Source organism: Ambystoma mexicanum, chromosome 7q (assembly GCF_040938575.1).
Source record: "Ambystoma mexicanum isolate Mex_15411 chromosome 7q, UKY_AmexF1_1, whole genome shotgun sequence".
In the NCBI taxonomy this organism is placed as follows: Eukaryota; Metazoa; Chordata; class Amphibia; order Caudata; family Ambystomatidae; genus Ambystoma; species Ambystoma mexicanum.
This window is the reverse complement of record NC_090941.1, coordinates 478,493,277-478,514,302: the sequence shown is the minus strand read 5'-3', so window position 1 is coordinate 478,514,302 and position 21,026 is coordinate 478,493,277. Positions and strand designations below refer to the sequence as shown.

Genomic DNA, 21,026 nt, shown 5'->3' with positions numbered 1-21,026 from the left:
TTAAGTCTGATAGAATCAGCTGACATTTATCTGGTCGATTATATACACAGGCAGAGGCTGCATTATGTTCGTTTAGTGATACCTTCCCCACTGGTCAGAAATGTAATGATGAAAGAAGCCGAAAGAACTTTATCGTAGGGGCTTCGATATCTTTGAATACGTTCGAACTCAATCCCATCCAACAGTGACATCACGAAATTCAGCTAGATTGCAGAAGGAAGATCTTGTGAACAAGTAGGAAGGAATAAGGGGTGAGGTGAGGGAAAATGAGGAGAAACAGGACTGGAGATGGCTTGCCTTGACTTTGAGAGAGTCTATTGACAGTCTGAAAAAATTAGTGAAGCCACTTTAGTAAAGGTAAATGCGACATTGAAATTGTTAACCTGGAACTCAAGAGGTTTGGTTAATCTCCTACATAATTTGCCCTTAATGAGTGAATTGGCACAATATTATCTTCTCTTCATTCAAGAAACTTGGTCAAAAGGTCCCCTTATGTTGGGAGGGTTTTACGGTATGTTCTTTATGTGCACAAGGGGGATATAGAGGCCGTCCCAAAGGAGGCCTCTTAATTGCAGTAAAAAACCACTTGAATCCCAAAAACATGGGAGAATGGGCATTTGTGAATCATTTTTTGGCTGTGGGTTTCTTACTGCTGTTCAATAATAGGGAGACTCCCTTTCTGCTAGTCAATATATATTGGAACCCGGCTGAACTATCGGACAGGCAATTATGGTTGGAACTATGCAATTTAGGGTCTCTACTGCAGAACTGGTTGTTAATAAACATAGGGGGCCAGATAGTCATCGCAGGTGATCTCAATGCAGTCATTCAAGATGATTCTTTCAATGGGGATGTTATGATTAGTAAGCTGGGGGAACTATCCCGGACTGTTAATTTAATGTGCAGGGGGAGAATGTGGTCCCATTTCGCTGAAATGTGGGGCTTGGAAATTTTGGTAAATTTACTTCTTACCTGGAAAGCTAGAGGTTGTCACTCAATAATTGACTACATCATATGCTCAGGGGACCTGTTCAATCGTTCAGGGAAACTTGACATCATTGAGACCACCTTTAGTGATCACTGTATCTTGTCTCTGGACATATGTATTACTGCACCCATTGAACCAAAAACCTTGCTCAACTATAATTTAAACGTCAATCACACAGGGAACCGAATTTTATGGACGGGGAAAAAAAGTATTCAATTTACTGCCTTGATGGTGGCTGATCTTGATAACTTTTCAGAACAACAGAGGAAAAAGACCTATTTGGCAAATAAGTATACAGAATATATCTCTACTTCTCTGGCTAAACTGGGCGATACTAATATTAGGGACAACTTACCTAGGAAAGAAAGATCCCATAATTTCGATATGGAAATCAGAGATAAAAAGCGGAGTATGAGGAAAGAGATGAGATCAATTAAGAAATCGGGATTTACTCTATCAAACATGGTGGATATGATTAAAAAAAATCAAACAAAGGTACAAAAACTGGTCCATACAACATAGAATAAACAGAGGTCAGATTGAGAGGGAGAAAATGTTGGCTTCCCTAAGGGGCACTAATTTAAGAAACTTCTGGCATCTAATTAATAATTGGGATAAACCCCAGAAAGAGTTACTTCTGAATCCCATTAATGAATTAATGTGGCAGGGTCACTTTTCCAAAATGTACCGTTTGAACAATAATGGAGACGGGGTTCCATGGAAACATGAACCAATTTGGCTCTTGAACTTTACCACAAGGGACATAAAAAACTTAATTGTTAAATCCAAAAACTCAGGGGCACCGGGCCCCAACAATTTGTCTAATAAGATCCTCAAGTCTGATCCCGAATTATGGGCAAAAATACTTTTTACATTGTTTTCCGATATACTATCCACCAAGTCTATCCCATTGTCTTGGAGGGTATCTATTATTATACCTATATTCAAAAAAGGGTTCCCGATTATGCCCCATGAGCTACAGGCCAATAGCCATTGCCGACCCGGAATCCAAATTATTCTCTTCACTTGTTTTAAGAGATATCCAGAAATGGATTGAAGATAAACAGATTTTGGATATTAGACATTTTGGATTCAGGAAAAACATGGGTACGGAATGTGGGGGTCTGATCCTCCACTGTTTGAGAGCAGAAGTAATGAAAAAGGCGGATGCCTCGGCCTTTGTCGCCTTAATGGACCTAAGTTCCGCTTTTGATTTGGTGGATAGGAATATTTTGTGGACAATACTAAGTAAGTTAAACATGCCGGCAATCCTGTTAGACATAGTAAGGGCAATCTACTCTCAGACGGATGTGAAAGACAGATTGGATTCAGCTGGCACTCTTTCGGATCCATTCACCATTCATAATGGATTGCGCCAAGGGTGTAGACTGGCCCCCACCATCTTCAACCTATATGTTAGTGGCGCTTACCTGGCTCCATTAAACAGGGGTCTGGTACACCCAGACTTTTGAATGTGCGAATTGCCTGGCTAGCTTACGCGGATGATTTTCTCCTTATTGACACCCCCAAGGTGGGACTCCAAGGGTTGCTTAGAGCCTTTGAGGGCTTCATCGCCTCAATAGCTCTAAAGATTAATCCCGACAAAACAGTGATAGTTCGCCTAGGGAGGAAGAATAAGAAAACAAATATGCTATCATGAGTATCAGGGAATATCAGACATAAAGCAAAATCGGAATTTAAATACCTGGGTTTTACAATAGCAGGTGCACATTCTAGACCCCTACTCAGGACACAATTAAAACTTAAGGCAGATATTGCCATTTCTCAGATGCGTGCATTAGATGCCAAATTTGGGAAATTTTCAATGACCCCTCTGAGAGAATATTACACGAAAAAAATAATTCCTTGTTTAATATATGGGGCTGAATTTCAATCTTTAAACTGTGAAGGAGAGTGGTCCTTGATAGAAAGTTACATTTGGAAATCTGTAATGTACTACTTACCGAAATGTATTCTGTATAACCTAATCAAATATGAAATGGGTCTAAATTCACTCCAGGTATTGGTGACCTGGAAAAGAATGATGTTATGGAGGAAATGCAATTCTTTAGAGACCTTCTCAAAGAACTCTTATGCAGGTCAAGATACAGGTAATCCATTCATAGTGGAATTGAACGGAGAAATTCTAAAAAGTCTAAAGCTAATAGGTACTTCAGTTACCTCTCTTAGGAACAACCCTGGAAGGGTGAAAGAAAGTGTCTTGGGTTTCGACTGGATGCATACAAAAAATGTGATACTGAATTCAAAATTGTATCAACAAGTGTGTGCCAATAACAAATGGTTCCCCGTGATGGAAAGTTACTTAATTAAATATCCAAATAAAACAATCCGTAATGATTTTATGCGTTTAAGATTCAATGTAGTGCCCACTAACCAAACAATTTCAATTAGATCAACTGTTCAACTACCATTGCCGTGGTGTAGGTTTTGCTGTATAGAGGGCATGGTGGAAGACCTGAAACATATAATTTTGGTATGTTCGGCGCTGAGGGAAAAAAAGACTTCTTTATTTTGCCCAATATGTTCATAACACAGCAGATGTGGATAGATAATTCATTTGGTACAAAATGTTACATAACAGCAAAGGCAATTTGAATCTCAGGGTGGCAACATTTCTGAGAAATATTTGTGCTCTGTTTTAAAACTTCACAGATAATTTTTAATTTGCCAAATTTTTGGTTTATTTAACTTTGGTCCTCTATCTTTTATTCAAGAGCTTTAAGGATGAATTTGGATCTGGTAACTGCCTGAAATTCTGATATGAAAATTAATTGAATGAATATTTGGTATAAGTCTTACTATGTAACATAAATGTGAATTCATTGAGTTTTTGGATAATGTAATCACGTTTGTTTTTGCTTACTTAAGTTAGTTTCTCTCTCTATTATGTAAGAGCTCTAAGGATGAATTGTGATCTTGATTAGGTAACTTCCTGACATTCTGTGATGAAAATTAATTGTATGAATTTTGGTATAAGTTTCACAATGTAACATAAACTTGAATTAATTGTGTTTTCTGACAATGTAATGTTTGTTTTTGTATCTATGTAACGAAAATGAATTTTTCTTTGTAAAGGTTTTTTAAAACCAAAACAAATAAAAAAAATAAAAAATAAGTGTGCCCGGCATGTAGAAAGCCTGCTTTATACATTGATGGCTCCCACCCAAATGATAGTCATGGCCCACTGATCCATTGATTCCCGTGGTGTCCCCTTCAGGCCAGAAGAAAAAACAGGTCCCATGGTGTCCCCTTCAGGCCAGAAGAAAAAACAGGTCAGGCAAATAGAACTGTAAACGCACGAACGATGGCTGGAGAAAGGATCACAGGGAAGCTGGCGGCTCGGCAAAGACTTGTCAGGGCTGAGGCAGGCTGGGTCCGAGATCCAGGGAGACATCTGACGCCAGATCTCGGACCGGCAAGAGCCAGCCCACTGACCAGCGCTGCTGGGGGCGCATTACTGCAAGGTGCCTCGAATTTTAAACAAGCAATAACTTTTCACAACACAAGCTATTCTCTACGACTTTAAGAAGTATCACTTCTTTGTTAAAAGGCTGGAACATCGGCTCGCTACAACCACCAACTGATACAAATGTTTCTATCTATGAGCGGCAATCAGTGCCGCTCCTTTAAAAGCCGATGTTTGGTTTCGTTTCCTTTAAAGCTCAGCACCGCTGGATCATACCAACGCGCGCACAAACTAGGGGAGCTAAAAAAAATGATCGCACCATGGAAATCTTCTTTAAAGGAGTATGGTGTACTCGTGATTAATGCCTGTACTAAAATATTACGCTACGTGATCAAATTGAACAGGAATGTCATGTGTGGTGCAAAAGCAAGACGCAGATTAGGTTAATACCCCATCTCAAGCATTATTTAGTTCGGTTTGCCGCCAAAACAGTGTTCTTCCTTTTCTCGCGGGAGCACTAGGAGCGCAGAACAGGGACCGCTCAGTGGTGTTTCTGCTTGAACTTGTTTTGAAGTTGGCAATGCTGTCCAAGAAGAAGCGTCAGACAGACACGCCGCCTGACCAGTGGGTACTTATTGGGCAAGGTAAACTGCCGGCAGTGGCCGTGCACACCGGAGCTTTAGAAGTCACCCGGTATTGTTACTGTTTCTATTTCCAGGAAAAGTGTACGCTTGTAGCTGCGGACACAGAAAGCGGACGAAGGTTACTCGCACCTTGTGTTCTGCCCTATTGGTAGGAGTATTGTAACGGGAGAACTGGTGAACTGTTGCACTTCTGTAGTAAAAACGCTTTGATGTATTACATAATTGTATGAAAGCATAGCGTTTTTATTACGCTAGTGTGACCCAGTTTTTTTTTTTGCTCAAAGTGGGACACTTTCTTGATAAGTTACTTCAGCATGCGGATAGTAGTTTTGACTAATGTTGCTGAATACATATTCTTTAAAATGCACACTGTGTATCACATTTTATCAAACCCCCCCCCCTTGTCTGTCACAGAAGGATTGAATTGCCGTTTGTAACGGTGCGCCACTTTTTCATTGGTGCCCGAGACAATGTTATGCCCCAGTCCGACCATGGAGGTGGGGATTTTTGGGATACATCTACACCTCCTGGTCTATGATAAGAGTACATGTGTGTTATAGCTTAACAAACCGACATATATCATGAGAATAAGTTACAGCTCTTGTGAACTACATAGCATCACAGATGGTAGGCACATACAACCTATACAGTTGCCATTCTTGAACAACACTGATGGCTAAATAAAATAATTATGTACGTTTATTACCTTATAATTTCATATCAAGTCCATGTGAGCACTAAAAAAAGGTACACTTGAAATGTTGTGGTTCTCCCATAAGAATTACCACAGAATTTTATATTTGAAATATGTCTGTGATAGTGATTCAAGCAAGCATCCCTTCTTAGCAAGTAATACTGTGATGCTTGTTTCCTTTGTCGCAACTCGCACCTTAATAGCATAGCTCTCAACTATTTGTGTTGCAAAGGCGGGTGAAAACACCCGATTTTCTTTTTGGTGCGTGAGAGGCCCATTGAAACGAATGGGCGGTGTTACAGCTGTTTACAAGGTGGGTGACACCAGCCAAAAGCGTGTGAATTGAGAGCTATGTTGATAGTAAAATCTATGTAAGGGGCAAGATGTAAACCCTCGGGCATCAGCACATGCATATTATTACTCCTGTGTGTGTGGTGCTCCTTTATCGACCTCAGAAGGATGAAGGCTCTGTCTTTGTGAGGACAACTTCTTATTTCCCTAAATGCTTGTCAATCAATCATTACCTCAACATCCCTCTTCCTCGTCTCAGTCCTTACCTAGGAGGCTTGTCCTCCTACCAGGAACTCTATTCTACACACCTTTTTTTTTCCTGGCTCAGCCTCTCTCTGGGAGGTATAAGCCTCCTACTTAATCCTCCGTTTTTTTTCTTGTTCTCCTGTGACAGAGGTCTTCTCCAGGCTTCTCATCCGTATGAGAGGAACGGCTCTGGTCCCTCTCCTGTCCTGTCACCTTGCAGGGCCTGGTGTGGAGGGGCTGTAGGATGCTTACTTGCCACCCTGATGGCAAGGGGGGGTTTGCCAGCTCGCAATCCACTGTGGGTGTGGATCAGCGATCCAGATGCTTGGAAGTATGGTCCCTGGTGGGGGGTCGGATCAGGCTGTACAATACTTGTGGATGGCGTGCAAAAGTGGGTGCGCTCTGCTGCAATCCTCTCCCAGGGCCGGTTTCGTGCCTGTGCCTGGGTGTCGGGTAAGGAGGAGGGTTACAGGTTGGGGGAGGTAACCCTCCTACTGGTAGGTTCTGTTCTGTCCTCGGCATGGTCACCATGTTGGGTGAGGGCCTCTGTGCCAGGGAAGCCAATGTTGAATGGAAAAAAAAGTGGCTATTTAACTCCAGCTCTTCTGGATTTGGTTGCTAGGCAACTCTCCTGGCAGGAAGATGTATCGTGGAACCGCAATGAGTAAAAGACGCGAAAAGAGGAAGCATCTAGAGGAAATGGAGGTATCCTCTTCCAGAAGAATGCAGCATGCATTTGGTGGCACGGGGGAAGAACAACCAGGCCAGCAAGCACAAGAAAGTGAAGGTCTCTAGGAAACAGTTGAATGACTTTCTTGCCGAAATATTGAAAGACCAGAAGGGGTCTTAAAAAAGAAAAAGTGCGGGGGTCACCTTTGTCCCTTCTTCCTCTCGTCCCTTCTTCCTCTTCCTCTCTACCAGCTCTTCATTCTTAATCACTCAAAAGTCAGAAACCCTGACGATTACAGTCTGCCTGTAGGGGGCAGACCGGTCTTCTTTTTCAAGTGTGGGCCTAGCAGGCTTCAGATGTCTAGGCCGAGAAGATGGTTCAACTGGGATACCGGACAAGAGTTCTCAGTCACCTCCCAAGACTCTGGTACTATTCGAACAATGGGTCCCAAACACAATACAAAGAGAGGAAATGGGGTCAGTGAGCCAGGACCTCCTGGTGAAGAAGGCGATTATTAGGGTTCCCAGAACATAGTTGGATCAAGGCTCCTATTGAAGGACGTTTCTAATTCTGAAGCCCAACCTCCAGTTTTGCTTGATCATAGACCGGAAGGCCCTCAACGAGTACATCAAGACTCGTCCATTCATAACAGACTTTTCGGAAGATCATTCCGGCTGTCCAGAAGAGGGATTGGTTGGGATTTGTCGACCGCCAAGATGTGTATTACCCTGTTCCCATCAGCAGGATCCACCAGAGATTTCTAATGTAGGACTGGGCCATTTTCAGTTCAGGATTCTACCATTTGGGCTGAAATCAGACCCCATGGTCTTTACCAAGCTCCAGGCCATTCTGGCGGCAATCCTTCATCTGGAATGTGGCGAACCAGAATGAGTAGTATAGTGTTCCATGTTGACGGGGTATTTGATTCAAATAAAAAGAACGCCTAGCTAGCCCTACTGCTATGAGGGAAGGTCCCTGCTTAACCAACAAAAAATAAGGGTGCTCATCAAAGTCCATAGAAATAGTCCTGAGTTCGAATCCTATTCAGCTAACTGGCCCTACCACTTAAGAAAACTAAACAAAAAGGAGGAGGCCAGGAGCAATAGCCTCTGTTCTTGGCTTCTGCCTGGCCCAATCACGTGGATCTCTTTTCCATATGTTTTAAAACGTATGTCGCAAAACAGTTCATAACCTCTTTGTGGGTTCTAAATGTCTGGGGGGGATGTTTTCCTAATACAATTCCAATTTCGACTTGTTTTCCTCTGTCTCCTTTCTCTCTCCTTCTTCCACCCCATTTGTTTGTTATATTTCGTGGCTCTTTGACTTGGCAAAATCCTCTGGCCTTCTGACAGGCTCACTTTGTCACTCTCGGTACGGCATCTGCTCGTTCACGTAACCTTTGTGGCTTTCCTAGCCTCAATGGTTGAAGTTTTTTTCTCTGGGCTCTCTAAAGATCTCTGACCCTCTCTAAAAGACTTGCTTCATCTTCACTTAGATAGGGTGTCGGCCCGCTCAGGGTTTATCAGGCTCCTGTAACCTTTGTGGCTTTCCCATCCTCAAATGTCTCTGTTCGCCCCTCTCAATGCCACTTACCTCATTGGGAGCATTTGCTTCCCTTCCACTGCTTGGCTCGGCAGCTAATTTGCTTCTCGTGCAGAGAACAGGCTTCTGAGCTCTGGCCCCACCACAGCTTTCCATGTGGTCGTACCACCAGACGAGATGGTTTATTTACCTTCTCTGTCTCTCTCGTGACCGTGGCTTCTTTGTCAGTCCGGACTCCAGCCTTCCAGCATCTTGTGAGCATTTCGATAACTCTCCACACTACTGCTGGCTCTGTGTTCTGACGTGGCTCTGCCCCTCCAGAACGTCTCTCCACCAGAGGCTCTGATTCAAAGTTTGTTGTGGTTTTAGGTATGTCATCAGAAAGAAAGGGATGTGTGTCATTCCTCTAAAACTGTCAGGTTCATGCGAGATCCAGCATTACCTGAAGCCAACAAGTTTGAGGAAATGTCACTGTTGTCACTGTTTGTTGGATCAAAACAGTACATTGAGTGACTCCCTGTGAGGTCCCACATGTCCAGACTCCTAGAAAGGTGCTTGCTAATAGGGCTCACCTCCCTAGCCTCAAAGGAGGTGGCTCCCCTCTGCTGAGAAGGGAAAATGTGTCCAGATTCATCAGTGTACACGTATTCCCATATCTGGATGACTATGCTCAAAGCTACTTTGAGGAAACTGGGAGTCTTACACTTACGCAGTGTCTGTATATGGGGGTGAATGGGGGTTTCTGATCAACACGGACAAGTCCCATTTGACTCTTCCCAGATCTCTACAATTCATTGAACTACAATTCTTTACATTTGAAGGGAAAGCACAGTTTCCCCTGGACAGGGTGGTTCGCCAGTGACGTCTGCGGAAGCAGGTTTTGAAAGTGGCCATGGGGACAGGCAGGGGATTACTGAGACTCAAGGGTTGCGTGGCATCATGTATCTTCCTTGGGCAAGACTGCACCTGAAACCCCTACTGATTCGACAATGGGACCCGTCCTTTCAATGGTTTCATCAATCTATCCCAATAACTAATGCCCTGAGGGAGTACCTGAGGTGATGGAGGTCCTTGTCTCACATCAGGAAGGGTGTTAGCTTGACTCGGTCTCTAAGGATCATCCTTACTAACTACACCAGTGGCACAGGATGGGGGTGGGGGCACTGTGCATGACCTAGTTCATCATGAAAAATGCCCTCTGCCCAGAACTCCACAGATCCTCCAACTGCCAGGAACATGTGTCTATAAGGAGGGCCCTAAACGTCTTCAAGGGTGTTGTGAGGAACCAGGCAGTGGTAGTATGAACAGACAATGCTTCAGCCCTCTCCTATGTAAACTGGCAGGGGGGGGAACGTCAGCCTTACATATTCTGGCAACAGAAGTTGTTGTGTTGGCTGAGAGTTCATAGAAGCGGTCCACATCAGGAGGGGGTGGAGAATGTAGTGGCAGACAGGCTCAACAGGATTTTCCCAGGTAAAGGGGAGGGGTCAGGTCGTCTTGGAAATCTGTCATTCGTTTTGGACCTCTTGGTTAGACCTACTTGCCTCGTATAAGAATGCCTGCCCATGTTATCAGGTTCCAATTGCCTGGCAAATGGGGGACAGATGTGATGTTGTTTGAATGGACCCAGGCACTGCTATCTGCCTTTCCTCCCATGCTCCTGCCTCTGATACTGTACTTATTTAGGAAAACCAGGGGCACTGGGGCTTAATACTGGGGGTGCCTTTTTAGCCAAGTCGAAGCTGGTTTCCACCCCTGCTGCAGTGACAGGTGGCCATCACCACTGCTATGTCCCAAGAACCACAGGTCCTGACACGATCGGTGTGGAAGTTGAAAGGAGGGGCTTACTGCGATTAGCGTTGTCTACCAAAGTTGCCGCCTCGGTCCCGGGAGCCAGGAGAGCCTCCACTCTGCGTGCATATGACAGACACTGGGCACATTTTGTGACTACCAGCTCTGGAGTGTAGGCTCCCAGACATTCTACCTTTTCTCCAGGAAGGGTCTGAAAAGGGTTCATTGGTCTCCTTATTAGGGTTCCGTCGTCACCTAGCAACGCCTTCAAAGAACATTGGGCGTCCACAAATGAAGGAGGCTGACTGGCGACTAGACTCCTTAAGAGTGTTGCTATCTCTAGGGCCATGAACATGTAGGGGACCCTCCTTTGGTATCACTACATAATATCTCCAACAAAAATATCGCCGTAGATATGGCCGTTTGGTTCGCCACAGGTGATTTTTTTTTTTTTTGTTGGGGATATTATGTGGGAGCGGGGGTGTCCCCCGTAGGGTCTGTGTGAATTCCTCCGCAGAAATATGGCAATCTTTTTGCATCGCGATATTTTCGCGGTGGAATTAACACATGGAACCCCTCCTTTGGACATCCCCATGGTCCTTGCAATGCCGTGGAGAGCCCAATTTGAACCCCTTGAGGGCTTGGATCTGAGGATACTGACCCTTAAGGCTGCCTTCCTTGTTGCCATTGTAAGAGGATTCAATTCAGCACTACAGCTAAGTTAACGCCTAGTCTAGAATACTGAATGAAAACCCTTATTGATATATCTTTATGTCCAGTTCATGCGTTCTGGATGACTACCCCTATATAACACCCCTCTCTTGGAATCCCCCTGACCCCACTGAGCCAAGAAGTAGTTCTGTTTTGCAAGTTTAAAAGGTTTATTTGATAATTTAAAATATATATATCACACTTTATAATAAATTAATAATTGAATAGCACACTTAATCTGATATGATAAAGATCAACAACGGAGAATCTGGCACTAACACGCTTCTCTATAATCAATAAGGAGTTGACAAGAAATGGATAAGGTAGCACACTGGTAAATAGGTACAGAAGTATAATGTGGTAGAGAATGCTTTATAAGGTTCAAGGAAATGCAAGGTTGAATGAATGAAATGCAGTATAGAAAACAACTTGATATGATTTCAGCAAAACAATGTAATCACTTTTCTCTGGCAATCCCCTCCCCCCTTTTATGCAATGCAAGGAAATGGAAGGAAAACACACAGTTCTCAGAAATGCAATCAATGTAAATCAGTTCACCCCAGCAAGCTTAGACTATAGAAGTTTGAAAACACAGGCCCAAATTGCTTTGATATGTGCTAGCAATGGATGAGAAATATGCTGGAAATGCTTTTAATTCCCTTTCAGAGGTTCAGGGTGAGTGGTATCTAGTTAATATTAGTCCAGGCTCACACTAGCAATGATGCAGGAATGATTAGCAGGTTAAACGAAATTCTGGCAAATGGAAGGCAAGCAGCAGCAGTTTTTACATGTGAAGAAATTTGCAAATCGCGGTAAAATTCCCGGATGCGCCGAGCGCTATTACAGAGGAACCACAAGGACTATCTCTATCGTTTTGGGGTCCTAGGAAAGCCTAGGATCTCAGCTTCCAAATAAAAGTTACTGCAAGTCTCTAGCACAAACGGTTGCGGAGATATGAGCGATTGAATAAAGGTCGTTTTTCAGATTTGAAATTTTAAACGCACACTTTTTCAGCTTTAAAAATGATGGCAGGATAACACAATTGCTAAGCTGCAGTTCTACTTAGATAAAAAATGGATTGAATTATATTATTTTAACTAGGAGATTGGTTCTGCACAGTTTTCTAGGTACTCACACTATATTCTTGAGTGAAATGGGCCTCATCACGGATCTGGTCAGGGTTTTAAATTCGCCTCTGGTCTCTGCACTTCACAGTGATCTGGGTCAGCTCTCTCTGGTTCTCTGGTCTGGGTCTCTAGTTCTGGATAGATTGAAGTCTCTAGTTTGGCTCTCTGGAGATTTGATGGAGGTAAAGCATGGATTTTTCCGGCAGAGCGTCCCGCTGCAGATGGAATTGAAAAGTCTCTATCTGTCCTGTCTGTCTGCTTTTATGTGTTTAGAATGTGGGTGTGTTCTAGCATCACTGACCCTACCTCTCTCTCAGCTTCTAATTGGTCAAACTTCCATTTATCATTTGATTGGGGAATGAACTGTGAGTCAGAGTGATGTCATTTTACAGCCTGCAGAAAGTCCACTCCTCCTGTCAACTTACACACAAATCTAGATTTGAAACAAATACATGTTTGCAGAGGTACATATTGTTTTAAAATCATATGCACCCATCATGCATTACAGGAGGTATCCCCTGTTCAAACTCTGCTCTTCCTGGGAGCTTGCATTCAGAAATGGCACATATTTCACTTTTTAACTGATTTTGCAATTTCTGACATTGACCCAACTTTACATACATGTGCGCAGGGAGTACGGACATTAACTGATGAAGTTTCAGATTTTTAACATGCATACATTTAGAGTTATCCCCACTTTTCCGCTGACACCCCCCTGAACATACCACCGGTTCTAAAAACCTCTTAAACTGTGGGCAGAAAAATCACAAGAATTATGGTATCATTTATAAAATTTTCACATGTCCGCTCTATGAGTTATTCATCTTTTTAAAGTTATGTTCTGGCTCCAAAGGGGTGTGGTTTACCCTCAGCACAAGGTTGAATTTCTGGTTTTTCCAGTTCTGCCAAGCCAGCTTGCTCTCACAGGCAGTGCTCCTCCCCTTTCCTCAGGAGGAAGCCACTTTTTACGACCATTTACGACTCCTGCCAATAAAACCTTTGCCTGAGCAAGGACAGGGCTTTGTTCACTTTCCTGCAGAGCACAGGTAATTCAATTATCAGATAGATGGCATATCCTTAGTGTGAGCAGCAAAAGGGCAGCTAGGCCTGGGAACACAGCTGTGACTCAAGTTTCACTCCTGATGGGGGTAGTTGCCAGGCAGAATTCAGTTCCTTAAGCCAGGTTTCAGATAAAATGTCACTTTTTGTTCCCCAGTTCCTGCATTCAAATAAACTAAACATTTTTACATATGCAGCTAGAATGCTGATTCTAAGTGCAAAACTATGACATTTCAACAGTTACAAAGGCATGTGACACCACACATAGGTCACTCATTTAATCTAAACATTTTCGATTTTAGTGTCTTTAAATCCAGTGCAACTTAAACTGCTGACTCCATAGCTCAGCCAGTTTTGTTATAAGCATTGTTCTGGGCTCTTCATTTCCCAGATTTTGTAGGCACACAACACTCCATTCTACCAAATGTCTGCTGGTGTCCAGTGAGTTTTTAGATGTGTTGCAATGTTTAAAATAGACAGTTTGAGCCTGCCTTCAGAGAAACACAGGGTGGTTTTAAACTGCCGGCTTTTGGATAGTGGTGAGTACTGGTACTGCACCCATTTTTGGGATTTAAGAAAATGAATTCCCAACAGTTATGGGTTTGCTTTTGGCAATCAGCATTGCCATTCCCAATGGTTTCAGACTACTGTGTGGGTAGTCCAATGGTGGTTTTAGGCAGTGTCCTTCTGTGCCCATAACATCGGCAAAAATGGGTGGCAGCCTATTCTTCATGCATTTCCCTGTGCATTTTCTGGGAAGCTCTGGCCATCATGATGTTTTCATGTCAGTACTGCACAGTTTTGAGGTAGGGCTCGGATGCATGGGTAAATACATCCCACAAGCCCCCCTCTTGCGATGGCCATTCGGTTTCACTGATGGGACTCGCAAGATCTGGGATGTTTCCTCATCTTCTTCCAATAGATGGCACAGTTCAGCATCTTTTCCTCCATCCGGTCGGATCGATCGGTTCTCCTCGCCGGTCCTGATGGGAACATTGGGTGGTACCCCGAGCCCGTTGCGTCTCAGCTCCCGGTCTCCGGATCGTCCTCCTTGGCCCGTCTTCAGGTTTTCTTTCTCCTAGGACGACAAAGGAAGAGCGGCAATACCTATTCATAGACATTTTTCCACCACCGTTGAGATAGTGGGGCAGCATATGCATTTCATCATCACGAAACATTACATTCTTATTTTGAAAAAAAAACAGTATAACTAAGAGACAGTTTCATGCAAATCACAATATTTTAGAGACCTAGATGTGGTATGTTTTATGATTGGAACTGAATTAGTCTGAGACAGTACCCGCTAGGATTCCAGAGGATTCCTCCAGTTGTTGCAGAGTGTGCCTGGGATGGCAACATTTCAACTGGTTTATTTGGACCCACTTGTCTTCCCCCTCTGCCAAAGGACCTTTGGGGATGTGGATTTTGTAGGCCACAGGGGAGATCTTGTCGATGATCTCATAGGGTCCTTTCCATGTAGGCAAAAATTTGCGCTGCCTGGCCTGGTTCCTTTGGAAGTTGTATAGATAGACCCGGTCCCCCACCTGATATTCCTTCCTGGAAGTTTTCAGGTCATAGTGGGTCTTCATGCTATCAGCTGATCTTTCTAGATTCCGCTGAGCATAAGCAAAAGCATGTTGAAGGTGTTTCCTTAAATTCTCCACATACTCATGAGTAGTGGAGGCATTTATCAGTGTCTGCTCTTGGGTCCTGTAGAGCAAATGCTGAGGAAGCACCATCTTGCGCCCAGTCATCAACTCAAATGGTGACATTTTGGTTGCAGATGAAGGGGTAGATCTGATGGCCATTAGGACCAGAGGTAATCGGATATCCCAACTTGGCCCAGAATCTGCCACAAACTTTTTTAAGATGCTCACAATTGTCCGGTTATATCTCTCTACTGCCCCAGAAGAAGCTGGTCTATAAGCAATATGTAGCTTTCTCTTGACCCCCAGTATCTCCCACATCTTTGTCATTACTTCACTGGTGAAGTGGCTACCTCTGTCTGACTCAATCCTTTGAGGTAGACCAAAACGGGAAAAGATGTGGTTGATCATCAAGGCAGCTGCAGTTTCCGCCTTGCAATTTGGGGCTGGGAGACATTCCACCCACTTGGTAAACAAGCATGTCACAGTCAACATGTACTTATTCCCCCTAGCCGAGCGAATCACAGGGCCTACAAAGTCGATTTGTAAATCTGACCATGGCAGTGTCATCCCCCTCTTTTGGAGAGGCGCACGGTGCGTGAGGGATGATGGCTGAAATTGTGCACACACAAGACACCCCTTCAAGTATTGGTCGAGGTCCTGCCCCATGTGTGGCCAGTATGCAACCTCTCTTAGATTTCCAATGTTGTGTGAAACCCCCTATGACCGGCAGTGGCCGCATCATGGGCGTGACTTAACATCAGGCTTCGGAATGAGGTAGGAACCACCCACTGATCGTGGCCAGCTTTGGATTTCCTTACCAACAAACCGTCTTGGATCCGGAACATTTTTGGACATTTCATCAACACTCTTAGGTCCTCTTTCCCAATGTAATCGGTATCCGTCAGGGGAAAGTTCTCAGGGTCCTCAAGGTGCTGGTAAAATTTACCAATAATTGGATCCCCCTTCTGAGCGGTAATCAAATCAGCATCAGGGGTCTCCTTACTCCATTGTGCAATTGAAAGGTCGTTGTGAGCATTTGTCTGGGACCTAGTGATAGCAGTGACCTGGATTTCCCCCAACAGGGACTCAATCTCAATTAGATCCCCTTGGATGGCCCCGGTTTTGGCCAGCTGATCAGCTAAGTCATTTCCAGTTTTGTCTGGTCCCTCTACTTTGGAATGACCCTTAATCTTCTTCCAATAGATGGTCATCCCATTCGATGTGACCAGATCATCAATGTTTTGGATCAACTTCCCATGTTTCAAGGGTTTGTTGTTAGCACATAACATGCCTCTGGTTTTCCAATTAACCAGGTGCTCCACGAACCCGTTCCGTACATAATCCGAATCTGTGATTATGACCAGTTCGTGGAGTTGATGCTGGACAGCAGTGAGGATGGCCTGATGCACAGCCATCAATTCTGCCACCTGACTACTTCGGGGACCAATTTTGTATCCAGCGGAGGGTTCTGGGGACTCATTCACCCATGCATTCCCTACGCCAGCCACCAGTTCTTTCTCCCCGTCGTTGTCAACATGGTAAGAGCATCCATCCACATAGACAGTGGGCATTCCCTCACACTTGTCTTCTTCAAAGACTTTGTGTGGGGAATTAAGGTATGCCTCCATGTTGTCCTTGATTTTCAGACTTTCGTCCTCGAGACAGTTTTCTCTGGCACAATCATGCAAGTCAGCCAGACCTTGCGCGAGGGGACTCTTCTTGTTTTGGCCATATCTGACCTCCACAGGAAAGCCTTGCATTGACAGAATCCAGGAAGTAATTCGGGAATTACTCACATTTCCAGCCCGGATTCTGTCACTTTGGAGATATTGAAGAGGCTGGTGTGGAGTCTCCACTATAATGTGTTCCCCCTGGATAAACGGGCGGTAATTCTTCAATGCCCACACCGTCGCCAGGAGTGCCTTCTCACGATCGTTGAATTTTTCCTCCACAGAGGATAAAGTTTTGCTCGCATAGGAGATTACTTTATTGACCTTGTCATGCTTTTGGTATAATACTGCCGTCAAGCACGTATTAGAGAACCCTGTCTCCAGGAAGAACTCTTTGTTTCTGACAGGGTAAGCTAGGCAAGGCGCTTGTGAGAGGCTTCTCTTGAGTTGTTTTACCGCCTCGGCTTGTTCTGGACCCCATTCCCACTTGACCCCCCCCTTCAGGAGATGAATCAGGGGTCTGGTGATCTCTGCGTAGCCCTCAATGAACTTTCTGCTGTAATTAGTCAGTCCAAGGAGGCTCCTTAGTTCCCGCAGAGTTGTGGGGTCTTTCAGTTTCTGAAGTGCTTCCACTTTCTTTTCCTGGGGACAGAGACCCTGAGGAGTAATCTCATGCCCCAAGAAATTAACACGGGTTCTACACCACTGTGCTTTCTGAAAGGAAAGTTTTGCTCCGGCGGCCCTCAACTGTGTTAGAACATAACGGATCTCCGCTATGTGTTCCTCAACAGTTGAGCTTTTGATGAGGACATCATCTACATAAGCCAGGTTACCCCTCGCACCCAGGTCGGGCATGGCCTTATGTAGGAAAATGTTGAATTCATTGCCGGAGTTGAGGTATCCGAAGGGAGTCCGGGTCCATGTGTACTGCTGGCCCCCAAAGGTAAAAGCCAGTTTGTATTGGTCCTGCCTGCTGACAGGCACGGTCCAGTATCCATTGGTCAGGTCTATTGCAGTGAATACCTGTGACCCCTGAATCTGGGCCAGACCTTGGTCAATGTAGGGCAGAGGCCATCGGGAAGTATGGACCCGTTTGTTGAGCTCCCTGAGGTCGGTGCAGAGTCTCCACTGGCCGTTTGGCTTCAATATTCCCAGCACCGGATTATTGAAGGTGCTGTGGACTGGACGGATTATTCCCCGGGACTCAAGGTTCTTAATTATTTCAGTAAGGGACTCCATTGAGGCGAGAGGCAAGCGATATTGCTTCACAAACACAGGAGTCATGCCAGGGTCCGTGGGGATTGTTGTTGTGTGGATGTCAGTGCGACCACAGTCATATGAGTCTACCGCAAAGAGATCTTGGAAATCCAAGAAAACTTGTTTCAACTTTTGCTTTTGTTCCAGAGTCACACAGGCATCAGCTAGGTTGACTCTCTCTTCCACCATCTGCCTGAAGCCTGGAAAGACTTCTGGTTTGGCTATTTCAGCGGCCTCCTCCAGCTGGGTGGAGAAGTCCCTGGTTAGAGTGCTGATTTGGACCGGAGGCTTCAGGTGGGAAATGCAGCCCTCATGGATCTGGAAAATCACCTCATCCCTCCTGAAGTCACAAGTCACATCTTCCTTACCATAGGGGCAGGAAGTGTACACCAGGAAGTTCCCCCCATGCCGGGTAAAGATCCTGTCTGGTGTTGTATTGTCATCACTGTCACTGTCAAAACAGTCCTTGGGGATTGGTCCTAACAGTTCATTTACTAAGTCGATGGAAAAATGTCGGTCATCAACCGCCATTCCAATAATGGTGCCTGCGGCTAGAGTAATACTCTTTAAGTCGCTGTTATCCACCTCTATTGGAATGGTGTCATGTTCTATGTTGACTAATGGTGTTGGGTTTACCCCCAACCCTTGCTGTTGGAGAGAAGCATTTAGATGTATGTAAGCATCAGGGTTTTTCAACTCTTGTCCCCTTTTAACTTTCACTTCCAGGGAGAATTGTCGGGTCCTTTCTGGGATGGTGACTTCCTCTTTAACCTGAATTTCAACTGCATAAGGTAGCAATTGAGCTGACCTAAATGCTTTTTCTGGATCATCAAAGCCCATGGGATTATCCGCTAATCGGGACCAAGCTTTGAAGTTTATTAGGTCCAAACTAATGGCAAAGCGATTGAGAATGTCACTGCTTAAGTAAAAGGCGGCAGGGACGTCTCGCACGACCCAACAATTGTGGACTATGCTCTTGTTGCCAATGGAGATTTTGAGCATACACCTGCTTGGCAGGAGATGTTTGGAATTAGGTGCTTCCAGGTCCATTTCCCATTTGTCTATCAGTTTGAATGTGGGAATGGCTGGATCTTTTGGGAGTTGGCGAAACATGGCTTCGCTGATGAAGCTCTTACCGTTGTTCACACACACTCGAGCGAGAACAGAGTCCTTCCCATCATTTAACTGAACTGGGATGAACAACTGCTCTCCAATTTGCTGAATATCAGCCAGGCTCTGAGCTGATTTCACATCTTTCTGGACTATAGGAGTGGGAGTTTCTGATTGTGGATTAGTATAGAATTTCAGAGTGTTTCCTTCCAGCGTGGAATACCACTTTAGACTGGAAGGAAGGTTGATTTTCAGAAATGGAGAGGACCCCCCATCACCAGTCTGTTGTCCTACTGCTATTACTGTCACGTCTGGAATTTGGTTATTCTGGAAGTGAAATTCTACTTGGTCAGATTTTTGTTCAACCATGTGGCAGGTGCCGTTTAAACTAACATGGTTGACACTCTGTTTTAATTTTATTGGTCGGCTAGTCTGGGTCCAGAGGACCCTGTTTACGCAATCTATTAGGGGTGACAACCTTCTCAGGAGGTCATTCCCTAGTAAACAAGGGGTGCCCTCTGGGGTCACAACTATGACCGGGTGTTTCAACTTATGTCGCCCAATTTTAATGTCCAAGTCTGCAGTCCCCTCAACGGGAATTTCCTTCCCGTCAAAGTTCTGTAGTTGTCCCGGAAGAGAGGTGAGAGGAATTTGGTAATTCTCTCCCCTTCCTGCATTCAGTTCGTCAAAGGCCCTTCTGGACAGAAGGGTAGCTTGAGATCCAGTGTCCACCAGTGCCGAGATTGTACCCTGCCCCTGTACTTGTACCGGGGCATAATATCTTCCCTCCTTCTCCTCAAGGGGGCACAGATAATGTACATTTTTGGACAACTGGTGGGCTAATTTTCTGGTTTTGGACATCGCTAGCGAAGAGATTTGGGCAGAATTCTGTGGAGAGCCTTGGGAATCTGAAAGAAAATTTTGGCAACTGGAGATCAGAGCCATTGTGGGTTCCCCTGGTTCCGGTTCCGGTCCGCCCCCCCCTTTTTGGAGGCAGTCACCAGGATGTGTTTGAACCAGTGGATTGTCTTGCTGTTGGTTCTGGGATGAGATGGTGGGCGGCGGTAGCTCAGTCTCCACATCTCCCCAGTCTGGATTTGCATCCCTAGGGACCCATTTTTCTTTGGGAGGAGTTCCCCCCTCTCTGAAGGAGAAGATCCTTTTCCCAGGATCCTCTGAGGATCCCTCTCCCTCAAATTGGAAGATCTGTACCTCCTCCTCAAACTGAGTCTGTTTGGGTCTTTTGTTTCTCCTACCCCCCCTCTGCTCCTTAGGAGGCAGACTTTCAGGGGCAAGAGATTTTGTTTCCGGTTCCTGGGTTTCCAGGGGCTGTTTACAAGTGAGGAAGGAAGCTTCCTCCAAGGCTTTACACCCCCCTTCCCTTTGTGCCTCCTCCCTGGGAACCGGTGAGTTATCGGGGTGCTGCCCCCGTCATTGTTCTGGAGCACCAGGTCCAGAGTTGGGTGCGTTCTGCGCCGGCATGCTAATCTGAGGGTTCTGCTGCGCCCTCAGTATATGACCCATATCCCGCGCCATGTTTTGAACCTGGCGCTCTAACTGGGAAACCCGCTCAGGCTGATACGGGGCCCTGTTTTCTCCCCTGGGCTGATCCCGGGAAGGGTAGCTATCCCTCCTCTGGTAATACCCCGGGTTGGGAAGATTTGGGTACCCCTCCACCCTTGGCCTCCCCTCTCCCGGATTCAGTGGTCTGGGCTCAGGGAATTGGGGAAAGAAGGATGGATGGTTTTGGGGCTGAAAGTTGGGTGGATACCTGGGGAAAAAGTTCTGCCCAGGATTTGGAGAGTTTCTGCCCTCCGGTGGGAAGTTAGGAGGGAAGTTCCCTGGGTTAGGTGCTTGGCTGGATCCCCCCCCTTGGGCTGGAGGAGTCCACACATAACCCAGGATGGGTCTGTTTCCCTTGTAACGGGGACTTACATAATCAGGAGAGCGAGGGACCCCATTTGTGGGGCTGCCTCCCTGGCTCCCTGTCTGTGACTGGCCCGAGGACCTTCTGGGCCTAGCATTATTAGGTGCAGGTAGGTTTTTAGGCCCCCCCATCTCCAAATCTAAAACGGGGGTGACCTTTACCTCTGCCACCTTGGCAGCAGCAGGGGTGCTGTTGGCTTTGGGGTTTTTCTGGGCATTACTTT

The 21,026-nt window shown here is 45.3% G+C and overlaps 1 protein-coding gene across 3 annotated transcripts in view; it reads left to right on the top strand.

Annotated features, from left to right (window-relative positions):
* The first annotated feature begins 4,877 nt into the window (after positions 1 to 4,877).
* RNASEH2B (ribonuclease H2 subunit B) overlaps positions 4,878 to 21,026 on the top strand; it is a 376,916-nt gene continuing 360,767 nt past the window's right edge. Inside the window, exon 1 of one of the 3 annotated variants that reach the window (XM_069639895.1) lies at positions 4,878 to 5,059. Coding sequence is in view for 1 of the 3 variants with exons in the window: in XM_069639894.1 (XP_069495995.1) it covers positions 4,996 to 5,059 (64 nt within the window). In the remaining 2 variants the exon portion in view is untranslated. The remainder of the gene's footprint in view (positions 5,060 to 21,026) is intronic. The other 2 variants (XM_069639894.1, XM_069639896.1) reach the window with 2 other exon arrangements.